The sequence below is a fragment of the Triticum dicoccoides genome, chromosome 2B (assembly GCF_002162155.2).
Source record: "Triticum dicoccoides isolate Atlit2015 ecotype Zavitan chromosome 2B, WEW_v2.0, whole genome shotgun sequence".
In the NCBI taxonomy this organism is placed as follows: Eukaryota; Viridiplantae; Streptophyta; class Magnoliopsida; order Poales; family Poaceae; genus Triticum; species Triticum dicoccoides.
The window spans coordinates 502,529,031-502,545,426 of NC_041383.1; the positions used below are offsets into that span (position 1 = coordinate 502,529,031).

The 16,396-nt window shown below is 49.8% G+C and overlaps 1 protein-coding gene across 1 annotated transcript; it reads right to left on the reverse strand.

The window, feature by feature from the left end:
- Positions 1-8,247: 8,247 nt before the first annotated feature.
- Positions 8,248-14,796, reverse strand: LOC119364487 (ABC transporter B family member 19-like). Its single transcript, XM_037629965.1, has 10 exons — positions 14,265-14,796; positions 14,103-14,157; positions 13,817-13,992; positions 13,535-13,735; positions 12,918-13,177; positions 12,520-12,836; positions 12,219-12,442; positions 11,193-12,018; positions 10,842-11,083; positions 8,248-9,707 (listed from the first exon to the last, which is right to left on the reverse strand). The coding sequence occupies exons 1-10, from the start codon at positions 14,547-14,549 to the stop codon at positions 8,499-8,501; spliced, it is 3,795 nt and encodes a 1,264-aa protein (XP_037485862.1). The 5' UTR covers positions 14,550-14,796; the 3' UTR covers positions 8,248-8,498.
- Positions 14,797-16,396: the final 1,600 nt, after the last annotated feature.

Sequence of the window (16,396 nt, forward strand, 5' to 3'; positions counted from 1 at the left end):
ACGTCCGACACTTTCCTGAGCATAATTCCCCCCTAACGGCCAGATTTGTGCCCATACTATAAATATCCTTCACCACTTCGTGGAGGGGTTGAGCAACACAACTATCTTGACCCACACTTGAAGAAAAGCTCCCTTTCCTTTCTCCTACCTCAAATCTTAGATCCCGGAGAGATTTGTGAGAGTTCTTGAGAGAGATTCCACTCAAGTGAAGATCCACTCCCTCTCCTTCTCTTGACCAAAGGAATTCGTGATTTGAGCAAGTCTTGAGAATTTCCCCCTTGATCTTGTTACTCTTGGAGGTTGGAGACTCCTAGGCGGTAGGAGTGCTCCGGTGAGGAATCAACTTGTGATTTGTCCCCCGGAAAGTTTGTGAAGGTTTGGAGGCCACCTCAAGGTCTACCACTAGTGGTTGGGAATCGCCTTCGTGGTGATATCTCAAGGAGAATAGGGTGAGCCTTCGTGGCGTTGGTGTGCCTTCGTGGTAACATCCACCTCTCTAACGGTGACTAGCTTCCCTCCAAGGAAGTGAACATCGGGATACATCATCATCTCCGTGACATCGGTTATCCCTAACCCTAACTCCTTACTTGTGGTTTACCTTGGTCAGTTGACCGCGCATTCACTTTTCTTGTTGTCCTCATTATATTGTGTTGGTTACCATATCGTAGAGATTATTTAGGCCAACACTTTAAAGTCCGCAATTCATACTTCGTACTATTTTTCTATCTTGTATTTAGTGCGAATTGCTAGCTTGTAACATATATTGTGTAAGCTTGTAGTGCTTACTTGAGTGTGCTTATATCATTCAATTCCATATATTGTGATACAATTTGTGTAAGCTTGTATTGCCTACTTGTGGGTGAGTGTATTATCCATTTCCATAACTGGTGATGTACATTGAGTAAGTTTGTGTAACTTACTTATGCTTACTCATATGCTCGTTGTTCTCATCTTGTTCATGCTAAGTTGTTGGTGCACTTAGTGAGCCTAGTATATTTAGGATTTATGCTTGAAAAGTATCCGCTTAGTTTATTTCCGCATTAGGATATAGCCAAATCCGTAAAAGATTTTAAAACGCCTATTCACCCCCCCCCCCTCTAGGCGACATCGTGGTCCTTTCAACTGGGCACCAAATTATCATCTCAGAGAAGAAGGCGACAAAGAGAGCTAAGCCACCACAGATACATCCATACATAACCAGGGAGGTCTTACCTCACTAGCTTCCCGATGAAACCAATTGGTCATGCTTCGTCATATAAAGAAGAAGCGGGAAGACTAAAACACAAACCGTCATCGTCCAGCTTGTCAAATGGCGGCGCCCAAGACCACCTAGACGAAATGTAGACGAAAAACGAGGTCCAAGCTTTGCCCATGAATGAAGCTCCACATGATCTCCACCGATGTCACTCAACAACGTGGGAACAAGGACATGACAAGGAGAACTTATTCCACACCACCGACGGTGCCATCAGATAGTCAGCGCCGGCTAGACACCTAAACTTAGCCTTGACCAGAGCTAAGGAAACCTAAATACTGCAAATCCCAAATCGGGGTTTCCTCCACATCATTGACATCGGAAGGCGCCCGGAGGCGACAATGACTGTTATGTAAAACCCTAGCCGCCTTTTTTGGAGAGAGAGGTGGGAGACGATAGAGATGCACCTTGTGTTATCTGATTGGATATGCGGTCAATCGATACACGGAAGATAGATATGGATAATATAGAGATGCCATGTATAACACAACATCTAGGGTTGGTGTAGAGGAATCAAATCATAGTTCAATGTTTAAACAAAACTTGACTATGGGTAGATGTATTATTGTATGCATATACTATGGACATTGTAAGTAATTACTTATTTTATAGATACAACTATCGGCTTCATATTTACAGTAAGTATGTTGGTGGTTCCCACTCAAGACCCAAAATGGCAAGTTCGTACCCACACTCCAGCCAAAAAGACCGTCGTGATTCGCCTACTTCCCCCTCTCCCCTTGGCCACATGACTCATTCTACCCCCTCGAACCCCTGGTTTGATCTAGCAAACAGGGATCCAGTGACTGGCCTCTGGCCAATCACGCCGTGACTGGCGGGCGGCCAGCCGTTGGATCAGGGGGCGGTGGGTCAGATTGAATTCTGTAGCAGGAAACACTGCAGATGACACTATAGCAGAGAAACACTATGGAAAGGGCACTGTAGAGAAAGCACTGTAGAACAGATACTGTTCATGCGGATCTGTCCGCTGATTTCAGATCGGACGGTGTGGAGAGGGGGGCCAGTCACCATACTGTTCATTGGTGATTTGTGACTAGCAAGTCACTGAATCTCGATCCAAACAACAAGTTCTTACCCCCGGCACCAGCCAAAAAGACCGTCGATAGTCCCCCACTCTCCCAGGGCCAGGCGACTTGTCCTACCCCCTTGAACCCCCACTTTTATCCAACGAACAAAACGTTGTCGAGAAAACCTCCTCTTTCCCCTACAAAGATCCATTCCAATTCCCACTCCACATGACTTGGCTCAAGGGCACTGGAGTGTGCAGGGTTCACGGGGGTGGTTGCGCACTAAAATACCCTCCTCTCTCCCTCCCTCATCTCTCTCTCTCTCTCTGTGTGTGTGTGTTTGTGTGTGTGTGAGAGAGAGAGAGAGATAGTTAGGGGTTGAAACGTCACTAACGGTGGATAAAAACTTCAATGCCCTTGTGGCATGTTTGCGTAATTAAAAAGGTTCATACTATTAAAAATATTTTGTGAAATTTGAAAAAAACAATGTTCACGTGTTTCAAAATATGTTCATAACTTTTTTGTAAATGTTTAAGCAGTGTAAAAAAATCACACAACATAAAGATATGTTTTGTACCATTCAAAAAAAATATTGTGACATTTTCAAAAAGAAAACGCTAGAAATCTGACATCGGATTTTTAGGCATGGCAAATCTGACATTTTTCATTGCAATTTGTATTGACACGACGATGGTAAATTTAGTTGGCAAGCATGGCAATTTTCTGGAAAAAATGAACTGGGACGGATTTGCCATGCTCGCCAACTAAGAGCATCTACAACTACAATTGGCTAAGTGAGGTCCCTTTATATATGTGGACACTCCCGCGGACAGTGACATGGCGGGCTTCAAATCTTGGCATTTGCAACCACAATCCATGTTTTCAAAATACGAAATCCATGCAAACGCATGCATGCCGATTATTTTGGACAAACATAGTTCAATGTACACAAATACAAAAAATTTGTACTTAATAAAACATAACCCAAACATAGTTCAAACGTAAATATTGTTCATGGTGCATAGTTGATAAATTAAATGTAAAGTTTACTAATTTTCAGTGTGGACCCACATATGCTTCACAAGATCATCCAGAAGTTGCATATGAAGTTGTCGACCTCGCAGTTGTAGATGCATCTCGAGAAAGTTGGGAATACTCTCTGCATCTTGTTCTGGGAGGCAGACTTGAACGTCGGGCTTCTCAAGATCATGTGTGCACGTTGCCCCTTCACCCACATCCTCTACAGTCATGTTGTGCAGGATTACACAACATGATGAGCTACCAAAGTGTCTCCGGTTCCCGCATCATCACAGCTCCATGAACAATACTCCAACAAGCTTGGAGCACTCCAAATGCCCTCTCCACATCCTTCCTAGTTGCCTCTTGCATTGTTGCAAAACGGTTTTGTTTGTTGTCTTGGGAATCAAATATGATCTTCACAAACGTTGTCCACTCAGGATGGATACCATTGGCAAGGTAGTATCTCAAGGTGTAATTGTGTCCGTTGACATTATAGTTGCACGATGGAGCTTCCACATCACAGATTCTCTTGAACAAAGGAGATATTTGGAGCACATCGATGTCATTGCACGAACCTGATGTACCAAACGAAGCATGACAAATCCACAACTCCGGAGATGTAATTGCTTCGAGTATGATGGTGGCTTATTTGACGTGACCTTGGTATTGCCCGCGTAGCACTTTTGGGCCGTTCTTTCATTGCCAGTGCCTACAATCAACTGAACCTAACATACCTGGGAATCCTCTTGCTGCTCCAGTTGCCAACAATATTTTTGTGCCCTCCAAAGTTGGCTCTCTCAAGTACTTTGATTCGTACACCTTCACCACAGTGCGCGTAAATTGCACCGTGGTGTTTAGGACCGTGGTCTCTCCCATCCGGATTTCTGCATCAATTGCATTTGTTACTTTACCATAAGCAAGCATCTTTAAAGCAGTCGTGCATTTCTGTAGAGGAGATAAGGAAAGTTTTTGCACCAATCATTCCTCAACTTGAAGTTATCATCAGCCTTCTCAACATGTTCCACTACCCACAAGAAAACTTTTCTGCTCATCCGGTAGTGACGATGAAAGAAAGTTTCATGGAATGTTGGCACCGCTGTGAAGTAGTCCGTGTACAAAATTTGTGGACCGGCAATCCAATCACAGGGAATAACTCTCTGGCCCTTGATGGAACCATCGAAGTTTATGACGTGCTCCTCTGACTTCTCCAACTCCTCTTGGATGCTCATCATCATCATCATTTTCATCGTCCGAATCTCACAACGCGGTGAACTCATTGAATATGAACTCGTCAAGATCATCGTTTACATAGCCATCATTCCACAACGAATCCATTGGTGACCTAGAAGTAATGACTGAAAGAATTAAAAACCGGCTCGGACATTTCATGGAACACGTAGAGCGCAAGATGAAAATATGGGGGAGATTGACGTACCGGGGCAGCGTCTGGTGGCGGTGGCCTTGTCCGGTTGCGGCCTGGTCGGCGGCAGTGTGGGTTGGTGCATCCGGTAGCGAAGTGGGTTGAGGATGGCGGTGGAACTCCGGTGGCGGCTGGAGGAGGGCCAACAGAGAAGAGGAGAGGGCTGGTCGGGCAAGGGGGGACTTATATGGGTGAATTGGCGCGGGCCCTAGCGGTCAGTCTGACGTGGCACCCGGGTGTCCCCATGTCCGCCCCACATATGGGTCAGGTATGGGGATTGCCGGTCAGTCTTGGTGTTAGGGCCATATATGGGCGCCCGGTTGGGTGGCGTTTTTTCGTCCGAACACTGATCGGGCAGCCTGTAGCGTTTGGGGTGGGTATGGCGGGTCCAATTGTGGATGCTCTAAACTTGCCATGATCAGAGGACATAATTTGCAATGTCTAACGTCAGATTGTACTGGAGTCCTTAAAATAATTCACGTGTTTCAAAAAAATGTTAGTGGCATTTTAAAGAAATGTTGATACAATGTGAAAAAGTATTTGCGTAATTTTTTTTGAAAACTTTTTAGACCATTCAAAATATGTTCTTAACATTTAAAAAAATCTAACACTTAACAAATGTTTTGCACGTTACAAATAATGTTCATAACATTTATGGAAAAATTAATGTGTGTTAGGAAAATGTTCACCGTGTATTAATAAATCTTCAATGTGCATTTGACAAAGTGTCCAACGTGTACTTTGGAAAAATGTTGAACATGTATCTGATTAATGTTCAACCTATGTACCAAAAGTGTTCAAACTGTATTTGAAAAGTCGGTATGTGTTTTTAAAATGAAGAAAAAAATAGAAAGAAAATAAAAAGATTAACAGGAAGAAAGAAAAATGAAAAATGAAAAACAATGAAAACCGATATAGAAAATACACAAGGGAAAATGGGGGGAAACACACGTAAGCTTCTAAAACTCCCAGAGTCGGTTTATAGAAGCTTTCTAGAGGGCAACTAGTTAACAAGCTCCTTCGGGAGGCTCACAACGATCAGCGCCACTTGGCGCGCTCTCGGCCGCCTGCCACGTGTCGCACTCTGGGCACTCCTTTCGGATTTTATTTTTTATTTTTCCACTGGCGTTTTCGGCTTTTTAAACGGGTTTTTCGACATTTCGGTTTTCCACTGGTCTTCCCAATTTTTGTAACAAAAAAGAATTTTTTTAAAAAAATTGCACGAAAAAACGCATTTTTTTTATTTTGCGAGTCATGGTTTAGCTTCCGCGAGAGGCACGATTTTGCTTCCGCGAGAGGCACGGTTTTGCTTTCGCGAGAGTCACGGCCGTGACTCTCGGAAACGGAAAAAAATGCGTTTTCTGTTTTTTTTTCCGCGAGAGACACGGTTTTGCTTTCGAGAGAGGCACGATTGTGCTTTCGCGAGAGGCACGGCCGTGCCTCTCGGAAACAAAGAAAAACGCTTTTTCTACTCTTTTTTTCATTCCGAGAGAGGCACGGTTTTGCTTCGGCCAGAGGCACGATTGTGCTTTCATGAGAGGCACGGCCGTGCCTCTCGAAAATAGAAGAAAAACGCGTTTTATGTTTCTTTTTCTTTCGCGAGAGGCACGGTTTTGCTTCCGCGAGAGACATGGTTGTGCTTTCGCCAGAGGCACGGCCGTGCCTTTTCGGAAACGAAAAAAGACGTTTTCTCTTTTTTTTCCGCGAGAGGCATGGTTTTGCTTCCGCGGAAGGCACGGTTGTGATTCCGCAAGAGGCACAGGCGTGCGTCTTTCGGAAAGGAAAAAACCTCATGCTCCCGGTTCAGTTTTTTTGTCCAATTTTTTTCGTGAAAAAAAGTTCATCAAAACCTATCAACATGAGATTTTATTTTAAAAATCTCGACGCGAAAAATCCAACAGTAAAAACGGTTCGAGATTTGGACGCATGATTTAAGAGATAAAAAGTTTTGAATAAACAAATCTAAAAAAAAAAGAAAACACTCAAGTTGCGGTAGTGCATCACTTGTCACAAACTGGAAAAGTTAGTGTGATCTTTGCAACGAGTACTTTAACTAGTGATTTCGAGCTTTCTAGACTCACAGAAAAATCACAGGAATGCACATGGGCTGGCCCGCTAGCACTCGTGCCAAACGCGAGACGAGCTACCGTCTCGCTAAAAGCGAGATATAGCTCTCGCACATTTTAAATGCTGACCCAAAGAAAAGCCCGTGCGCTTGAACTGGGCTTAAATCCGATTACCAAAGGAGGATGGGCTTGTTCGGTTACACTATCTTCGCCAAACACTCTGTACAGGCACGGCCTACCCGAGACACGCCGACTCGAACTATATATCTTTGCCCACGGCGACCGTGGCGGCGGCACCGGATTGCTCCCGGGAATCATCGACGTGCATATAGGGAGTCGGCGGTGGCTGGACGTCTCGGGATTCTTGGTAACCACCGGCTCTCCCATCTTGTTTCTACATGCTGAAAGTGAAGATCACCTTCTTGAATTTTGGTGGATGTGTTTGTCAATCGTCCTGTAGCTGGGCGCTCGTTAAATATTTCATCTCCTCAAGTGCGGCAAATCATGGATGCTGCTAGTTCTTGGTTCATTTTCACACGAGTTCGTGGTTTTAACTGGTTCCTCTCTTCAAATCTTCGGTTATCAGAACTTCGGCTAAGCTTTCCATCTACTTGAACTAGATTTTATGATAAAGACTGAATTTTATTAGATTAAAATGAAGCACATCAAGCACATATAAACACAATGAACACGAATTTGGCCTCTGCATAATTAAGATACACACAGCCAACATCAGCGCGCACACATAAAACCACACCAGCAAATAATAAAATCAAACAAGATCGAAGTTATACTCTGGTAAAGTAAAAAATAAAGAGTGTTTAAAACAATGATTAAAAAAAATCTACATCAACAACCATGTATGCGCCTACCATCTTTTAACATCACTAGTACAACGAGAAGGATGCTTTAATTTAAAAGGGGGACAACGTTGAAGCGCCGTCGTCGTCGGATCTAACAACCAAAGGTCAGATCGTCAATTTTTGCCATGAAGAACAAGTCCAAGGAAACCCGAACAGTGCCTTTAACAAGGACACGACACAAAAACATCATCAGTGTCAAATATAACCAAACCCTGGAGCTCCAAATCAATGTTTGAGAAGCACCGTCAAATCCAAGTCTTCATGCGATTCACAATAACTTTCCACGGTCAGCAGCTATATCCATAGCACGGTATTAGAGGTGAGATGCCACGCAAGTGAAAATCATACTCGCACAAGCATGTAGTTGAGCCGCGACAAGGCTGGTCGTCATCAGGGGCTCCGAGCAGCGAAGGTCGTCGTCACACATTGCAACGGAGATTGAAGGAAGGACACCGCACCGAAAATCCCGAGTCGGGAGTCGGGGCGCTCCGACAGTCCCGCACCCTCATGCTTCAGCTTTCTCGTTCATGGCAGTAGAATCACTCAGCAAAACATACTCGTTCATGGTAGACAACGAGGAGAACGACAATTCTGCTGGGGAAAAGAAATTCTGCCGAAGCTGGACATACGTGCAAGTTGGAACAAAATGTAACATGGCCTTCATCATAATCCTGATCGGTTACAGAGAAAAGAGAACACTAGTTCCGGCTAACACCTATCACCATTTGGGCCGCCGCCGCACTACAGCAAATCCCTGTTGCTCATCGGAGTGTCGATCAAAGCTCGCCTCGGTCTACTCTGTATCTACAGCCGCCATGCCGGAGCAGAACGCCAATCCATCCATCGTCACCCGTGGTGCAGCTGCAGCTGCAGCAGCCTCGAGTAGGCGCCGTCCGGCCGCGACACGAGATCGCCGTGGCTGCCCTGCTCCACGACGCGCCCGTCCTGCACCACGGCGATGGAGTCCACGCAGCGGATGGTCGACAGCCGGTGCGCGACCAGCACGGTCGTCCGGCCCTTCATGATGCGCCCCAGCGCCTCCTGGAGCACGCACTCGGACTCCGCGTCCAGGGCGCTCGTCGCCTCGTCCAGCAGGAGGATGGCCGGGTCCTTGAGCACCGCGCGGGCGATGGCGATGCGCTGCTTCTGGCCGCCGGAGAGCTGCACGCCGCGCTCGCCGACGGGCGTCCTGTAACCGTCGGGGAGCGCGCCGACGAAGCCGTGCACGTTGGCCACCTTGGCCGCCTCGACGACTTCCTCCTCCGTCACGCCGTCCTTGCCGTAGGCGATGTTCTCCAGGATGCTGGTGGCGAACAGGACGGGCTCCTGCTGCACCAGGCCGATCTTGAGACGGAGAGACTTCAAGTTGAGCCGACGGATGTCCTTGCCGTCGATCATGACCTTCCCGGCCATGGGATCATAGAAACGCTCGATGAGAGCGATGACGGTGCTCTTCCCTGACCCGCTCGCTCCCACGAGCGCCTGGCTCTGGCCAGCTCGGATCCTCAGGCTGAACTCCTTGAAGACCATCACGTCCGGGCGCGACGGGTAGGCGAAGTCGACGTGGCGGAGCTCGATCTCACCGCGAACCTTCTCCACCTGCTCGGCCTCCGGCTCATCGGGGTCGATGCGCGTCCTGCTGTTGAGGACGGCGAAGACGGAGCGGACGGACTCGCCGCCGCGGATGATCTCGGGCGCGAGGCTGACGGTCTCGGCGACGGAGTTGGCGGTGATGACGAGCACGACGAAGACCTTGATGACCCTGGAGAAGGTGGAGACGTGGTGGCGGACGAGGTGGGCGCCGTACCAGAGGATGAGCGCCTCGGAGGCGTAGAGGGAGAGCTGCGAGAGGCCGTAGAGCACGCCGGAGATCTGGCTCCGGCGCAGGCTGTGCATCTGGGGCACGCGCAGCTCGCTGCAGAAGAGGGACAGGATCTTGTCCTGCGCGTTGAAGGCCGCCACGGTGCGGATGTTGCTGACGCCCTCCCCGGCGATCATGCTCGTCTTGGCGTGCGCCTTGGCCGTGTCGCCGGCGAACCCCTTCATCGACAGTTGCTGCCAAGTGCCAACACACACATCATCGTCATTGAATTGAACAGTACGTACGTAGTAGCAGAAACAACACATGCAAATCGCAACAACAATGAATAATACAATAACAATCTCATTACTACTACGTAGTACTCACTAGTGATGAGTAATGAGTGATGATGCGTGGCGATATCCGTTCCAGTATGCAAGAGCTGCGGCTGGGCACATGGTGGCTGACACCTGACAGGCTTCATGCACGCGCCGCGCAGGCACCAGCATGGCATCATGCAATCTTTACGAATCGCAGTACGAAATTATTGCGAGCAATGCAGTTCCGCAGCGGCGCGAAAACAAAAAGGCGCGGCACGGCGCTCTGGTTCTGGGGCGGCACTGTCCTTGCGGCACCAGAGCACGGCGTCAGGGCCTGCACTGCATGATCTCCATGTGCGCCACTGCGAGCGGCTTGGAGCAAAGGCCCCAGATACCCGTGCACGAGGCGGCCGTGCAAGCTCGCAACCGACAGTGTCGCGAGCACCCACCGGGACCATGGCACCCAACGAGCAGCAACAGGGCCATGCCCAAACATGACCATCTTATCTCATCCACAATAGAAGAAGCAGCGACTGGTGCGACAAAGCATCGCGGGGCCTAGAGCCTAACGTAACGTAAGCGTGGCCCGGAGGTTTCTGGGAGTTGTTTACGGCGAGTGCTGTAGTAGTCTGTAGATGACACTGGCCAGAGAGTGTGAAGCATCTGGCCGGAATTAAACAAGGGATCAGAGAGTGGAGAGCGAGCTCCGGCACATGCCTTGCACAGTAATTTATGGCAGAGGCAGTGGCAACGGCATGGGCCACGAATCCTAGCTACCATCGCATACCATGCTGGTGAATGGTGATGGTGAATTCAATTGTACTCTCGTCTCGAACTAACTGAGCTGCCGGGCCTGCAACGGCTGCCTGCGCCCAAAACGGCGTGACGCCGTGCAGGCCGAGGTTATTGTGCAAAGGAACTTGGCTTACCGTGAAGAACTACTCGGCTACCTAGGCGTTTTCTCCTCATCCAGCAAACATCTCAAAAATTTACTCCCTCGGTTCGGAAATAACTGACGTGGTTTTAGTTCAGAACCGAGGTAGTAATATATGTCAATTGGGTTATTACCTGAGCAAAGTTGGCGAGGACAAGGAGAGGGAAGGTGACGAGGATGAGGATGGCAACCCGCCATTCGATGATGAAGCCGACAATGAAGGACACCAGGAGCGATGTCATGTTCTGCAAGATGACCGATATCCGCTCCGCTATCGCCGACTTCACGTCCGCGGCCTCAGTGTTGAGCCGTGCTGCGACCAGGCTCGAGTTGTTCTCCTCCTCGTCGAACCACCCCACGTCGTTCCTCAAGATAACTGCATACAATGGTTATAGCTTATAAGTGGTGCCTCAGATCAAACAATGCAAGTTCTCTGCAGGGATCATGGAAAAGAATAGGAACAACCGAACAAGCCTGCGAATCACCTGCAAGCATCATCCTCCGCACCCTGGTGGTCAGGTTTTCGCCCATGATGCTGAAGAAGTAGTGCTGGATCAGGTACGCGACAACCGCGTAGAACCCGGTTCCGATGTAGATGAACACATACTCCCTAGTCTTGCGCTCCATCGCGTTGGGGTCCCGGAAATAGAACACTTCAATCATGTTGCTCATCACGATAGCAAATGTCGGGCCAATAAAGCCAGACATGATGGATCCGATCGCCCCCAGCACCGTATAGGGCCATTCCGGAGCATTTAGCTTGAGGAGCTTGAAAAAGTATCCTTTTGGCGCCGGGTACTTCCGGTCATTGTCGGCGTTCGAGACCATCTCAATGCGGCCATCCGCACCGGTGCTGTATGAGTAGCTCAGGTTCCTCAAGCTTCCTGACCTGAGGCTCAGTGACCGAGTGGACAGCGAATTGCTCAAGCGAGATGACCGGTTCTTCCGGGTGGATGCCCCACGGAAGTCTCGGTTTCTTGCCATCTCCTGGAATCTGATGAGAGCTGCATAAGCACCAGAGCTGCCTTTGGCAAGGAGCTCATCATGAGTACCGGTCTCAACAACCTGCCCTTGCTGGATCACGGCGATCATGTCAACACTCCGTATGGTTGAGAGCCTGTGCGCAACCACCACAGTTGTCCTACCGATCATTATGCGGTCAAGTGCCTCTTGAACAATACTCTCAGAACCAGCATCAAGAGCACTAGTTGCCTCATCAAGGAGAAGGATCTTTGGGTTCTTCAACATTGCACGGGCAATGGCAATTCGTTGCTTTTGGCCACCGGACAGCTGAAGTCCTCGTTCTCCCACCTGTTAATAAAGTTGATTTATCATTGGATTCAACAAGTTTTGGGAAATAAAAAGACCATAGACACGATAAAATTTATACGTACATGATTCAAAAATCAATTAGCCTGGTCAGAAGTATGAACTAATATTTGACTCTAGTCAGATCAAATCACAAAATACAGGCTGTAAACGATAAGATTGCAATTGAGAGTACAACCCACCTGAGTGTTGTACCCATTAGGAAGAAGAGCAATGAAGCTATGTGCATTGGCAGCCGAAGCCGCGGCCTCAACCTCAGCCATTGTGGCGTCAGGCTTGCCATAAAGAATATTGTCAATGATGGTGGTTGCAAAGAGGGCAGGTTCTTGATTCACCAAACCAATCTGATCTCTCAGCCATTTCAATTGCAGCGACTTGATGTCCGCATTATCGAGCAAAACTTGTCCTGCAACAACAATCACAACCACCAGTTAAACAAAGCCGACTTACATAGTCATTTCGGCGTGCAATTCATGTGCTTACCCTGATTAGGATCGTAAAACCGTTCTATCAGAGACACGACCGTGCTCTTCCCAGAACCGCTGCCTCCGACCACGGCTGCCGTTTTCCCCGCGGGAAAGAAGAGCGAGAAGTCACGGAACACCGTGACGTCCGGGCGGGACGGATAGCTGAAGGACACCTCCTTGAACTCAATGTTGCCATGGACTTCATCCAGGCACCTCCCATCAGTTGAGTCTTGGACTATCGTTGGCCTCTGCCTTATCACCTCCAACAGCTTGTAACCAGCAATCTTCCCTTTGCTGAATGCACCAAGGTTGGAGAACGACTGTCCAAGGCTCCTGCAATTCATGAATTTGGGTAAATTTTCTCGCCGAAAGCAAGCTGCAGAACTGTGAGAATTGTCCAAAGTCATGACTTACAGGCCACCGACGATGGCGGAGAAGATGGCCGTGAACGCCTTTCCACCGTCTGTCTGGCCACTCCGGATGAACACGCCAGCGTACCAGAACACCAGCGCCCATGACATGCAGGCAATCCCATAGGTACACCCAATGCCAAGCCCCTTGGCCATCCCGGCCTTGTACCCCAGCTTCAGGGTGCTCTGAATCGCCTCCGAGTAGGAATTCAGGGCCTTGGACTCCCCCACGTAGGAGTAGACCGTCCTCACTTGGGCAATCGCCTGCAGAGCAGATGAACACTTGGTCGTCAGAATTACACTAGCTTATTTACATGAAACAAAATCGGGTAAAAAAAACAAGTACAGCATGATTGACATTTGACAGCAGATGTCTCAAGAAAAGGGCAAAAAAAGGACATGGAGCAAGAAATCATCCATCGGAAAAAGGCCGATTGGATCTACCAAGAGACCGGCAGAAATCCAAAATGAAATCATTCTCAGGGCATGTGCATAGCTGCCGCTCCGCATTTGACTCTTTGACCAAGCGGTCCGAGCAAGAGCCCACGCAGCTTTCTTCTCCCACCACCAGGTCAGCTTTGGTATCCCTGTGGGATGATAATGGCGCTCCAGAAATAGTACCTGCTCGGCTATGATTCCGGCGTTGGCGTACGAGTCCCGGCTCTTGGAGGTGAGCCCGGTGAGGGTGTACGCGTAGAGCCCGCCGGCGAACGCGATGCCCGGGATGACGGCGATGCTGAGAAGCGCCAGCCGCCAGGCGGAGACGAACCCGACCACGAGCCCTGCCAGGAACGTCGCGAGGTAGTGGATGAAGTTGCCGACCTGCATAGGCATGTGTCCGTCGTCAGTCACAGCAGGGAGGAGGAGGAGGCCAGAGCTATATGCCTACGGTGCGCTAGAGACCTTCTCGCCGATGGCGTCCTGGACGAGGAGCGTGTCCGTGGAGACGCTGAATACGACGTCCCCGGTGCGCGCGTCGGTGTCGAAGAAGCCCACGTCCTGCCGCAGCACGGCCTCCAGGTACCGCCGCCGGAGCGCGCCCACCTGGCGCTCGCCCGTGTACATCCAGCACGCGATCTCTGCACGGACACACAGAGCAGACATGCGCGCGCGCGCAGTTAGAACCACGATGCCGCAACGCCGGCAAGAATGAGCGCGGAGGCGTGAGCGGAGCAGGGCGTGAACTCACCCAGGTACGAGGATGCGCAGACGACGAGGCCGAGGTAGACGAAATAGAGCGAGTACTGCAGCGCGAAGAGTGAGGCAGTCAGATTGAGCGTCTGTAACTAGAGCGAGCATAGAAATGGCGACCGCAGAGAGGAAGGATGAGAGATTTTCCGGATATACGTGCCTTGGACACCTCGTCGGTCATGCGGCGGAGGTGGTGCTGGTTCTTGCCGAAGCCGTTGACCAGCTCGCCGAACAGGAGGAAGAACACCGGCATGGCGGCGCCGTGCACGACGGCGCCGGCGCTCCCCGCCGCCATGAGCAGCCAGTCGAGCGGGTCGGCGAAGCTGAACAGCTCATGGAACGCCACACTCTGCTCCGCCCTCTTCTTCACCGCCTCGCACCCGCCGCCGGCGCCGCAGCTCGCAGCCCCGGCCGACGCCTCCGCCTTCCCTGTCTCCTCCGCCATTATCACTCCTCTATCTCTCTCCGCCGCGAGCTCCGCAACCACAAGAGCACCCTACCGCCGTGGCATTGGATCTAAACCCACCGAAATGTTAGCACCAGAGCCCCTCCCCCTGCTCCTGCTCCCGGCGGTCCTCGCTCCGTTCTCTTATACTGCAAAGCGAGCAGGGCTGTTGCAGTGTGCTAATTTCTGGGGGGTTGGGTACTTGGGTATGCTTGAAAAAAAATCGCGCTTTTCGGGGAGGGGGACATCAAATGTGAGCAATAGCACTCGCGATGACACGGTAGGCCAGGGCTACAAATACGGCTCGGCATTTGGAGAAGCTCGGTTACCCTATTTTGAAGTGTTAAGAAAATTTTGAAAAAGAATTAAGGATGTAGGAACAATTTGTGAAAATCGTATTCTTATATTTTAAATATATAATTTCAAAACACGGCTAAAATACTCTATTTCCTAAATGTAAAGTTCGCTTGACTTTTACGATCTTTAGTGATGGTAGGTTAAGAGCTATCTAGCCGTCGGCCACCTCAAGCCCCTCCCCTCCATCATCCCCTCGTCGTCGCTGGAGGAGGCGACCGGGCTAAGCCCGTGCCGCGGACGGCGGCGGCGGGGCAAGCTCTCTCTCGCGGCGCGGCGTTTTCCCCTCAGATTCAAGGCCGAGGCGGCGGCTGGCCATGGCGTTTGCGTGGCCTGCTCCTCCATGCGCGGTGGCGCGCTGCTGGCTACCGGCGAGGCACCCTTTCCTGGCGCCCCTGCTGCTCCCGATGCGGCGCCATATCCGCGCACCGCCCGGATCTGATCTGGGGTGCCGCGGTGGCGTGGGGGCTGCAGGCTCGGCCTGATCTAAGGGACGGTCCTAGGGTTCCTCAAGTGACAAGACGAAGATCTGCCTGACACATGTCCTTCTTGATCTGGTCTGAGTGTCGGGTTCCGGAAGGCTCCGCCGATGAACTCCCATGGGCGCATCATGCCTGGAGATTGCTGAATCGGGTGGGATTCGGTCGTGCCCACTAGTTCTCTGTTAAGGAGGGTGCGGTGCGAAGCTCTGATATCTGTTGCCATCATGGGATATGTTTAGTTCCATGGTGAAGTCAGAGTTGGAGAATGTCATGGAAGCTGAGATCGGAGGACTAGTAATGGTGATTGGAGCCTTTGTGGCGATGAGGAACTTGCTTGGAGTTTCGGATTTTGTAGCAGAGGTATGTAAGTGGGGGCGGCAGCACAGGTGTAGTTCAAAGTCTTACGTCTCAGGGTGAAAATCCAAGGTCTGGCCTTAATTGGTTGTGCCTCACAATGGTCTTGTTGAAAGCATTGTTTTGAGAGCGGGGACTATCTTCGGGGTGAAAACCCATGGTCTACGATCAGGTGACGACGACGCTTGTGCATTGTTTCCTTCTTTGAGGCGTCACTTTTGGAGAACTTGGACTTCAGGTGTTGTTTTAGTGGTGGTTGTACTGTTGCTGCATGGACTGGAATTCTGTAGCTGGGCTTTTCTTTTTTAGCTTCTTCTTCTTCTTTTGGTTTGTGTGCATCTGTGATGTCATTAGGGTATTGCATTGTTGCAGGTGCCGGGTGTAATTGATATCTTCGCGATATTAATATATTCCCTTTATCAGAAAAATTCTATAAGCGGGCCACTCAAACCCTCCTCAAACATCTGGACCAACAACCCAGACACAAAATCATCATCCAACCGGACTCCCCAATGCCAGCCCAAACGGCATGGATCCAATGCAAAATGGGAGCTTGAAAAGACGGCGACAATGTACGGAATTGAGCGGACGAAAGAGAGAGAGAAGTTGATGCCAGATATGGAGTGTGCTTCGTAAATAATGACAATTATGCAACTA

Coding starts and splice junctions, on each gene's coding strand:
- LOC119364487 (XM_037629965.1), bottom strand. CDS start 14,549: ATGGCGGAGGAGACAGGGAAGGCGGAGGCGTCGGCCGGGGCTGCGAGC. Junction 13,993..14,102: donor CTGCGCATCCTCGTACCTGG/GTGAGTTCACGC, acceptor GTGTCCGTGCAG/AGATCGCGTGCTGGATGTAC. Junction 12,019..12,218: donor CTAATGGGTACAACACTCAG/GTGGGTTGTACT, acceptor CTTTATTAACAG/GTGGGAGAACGAGGACTTCA.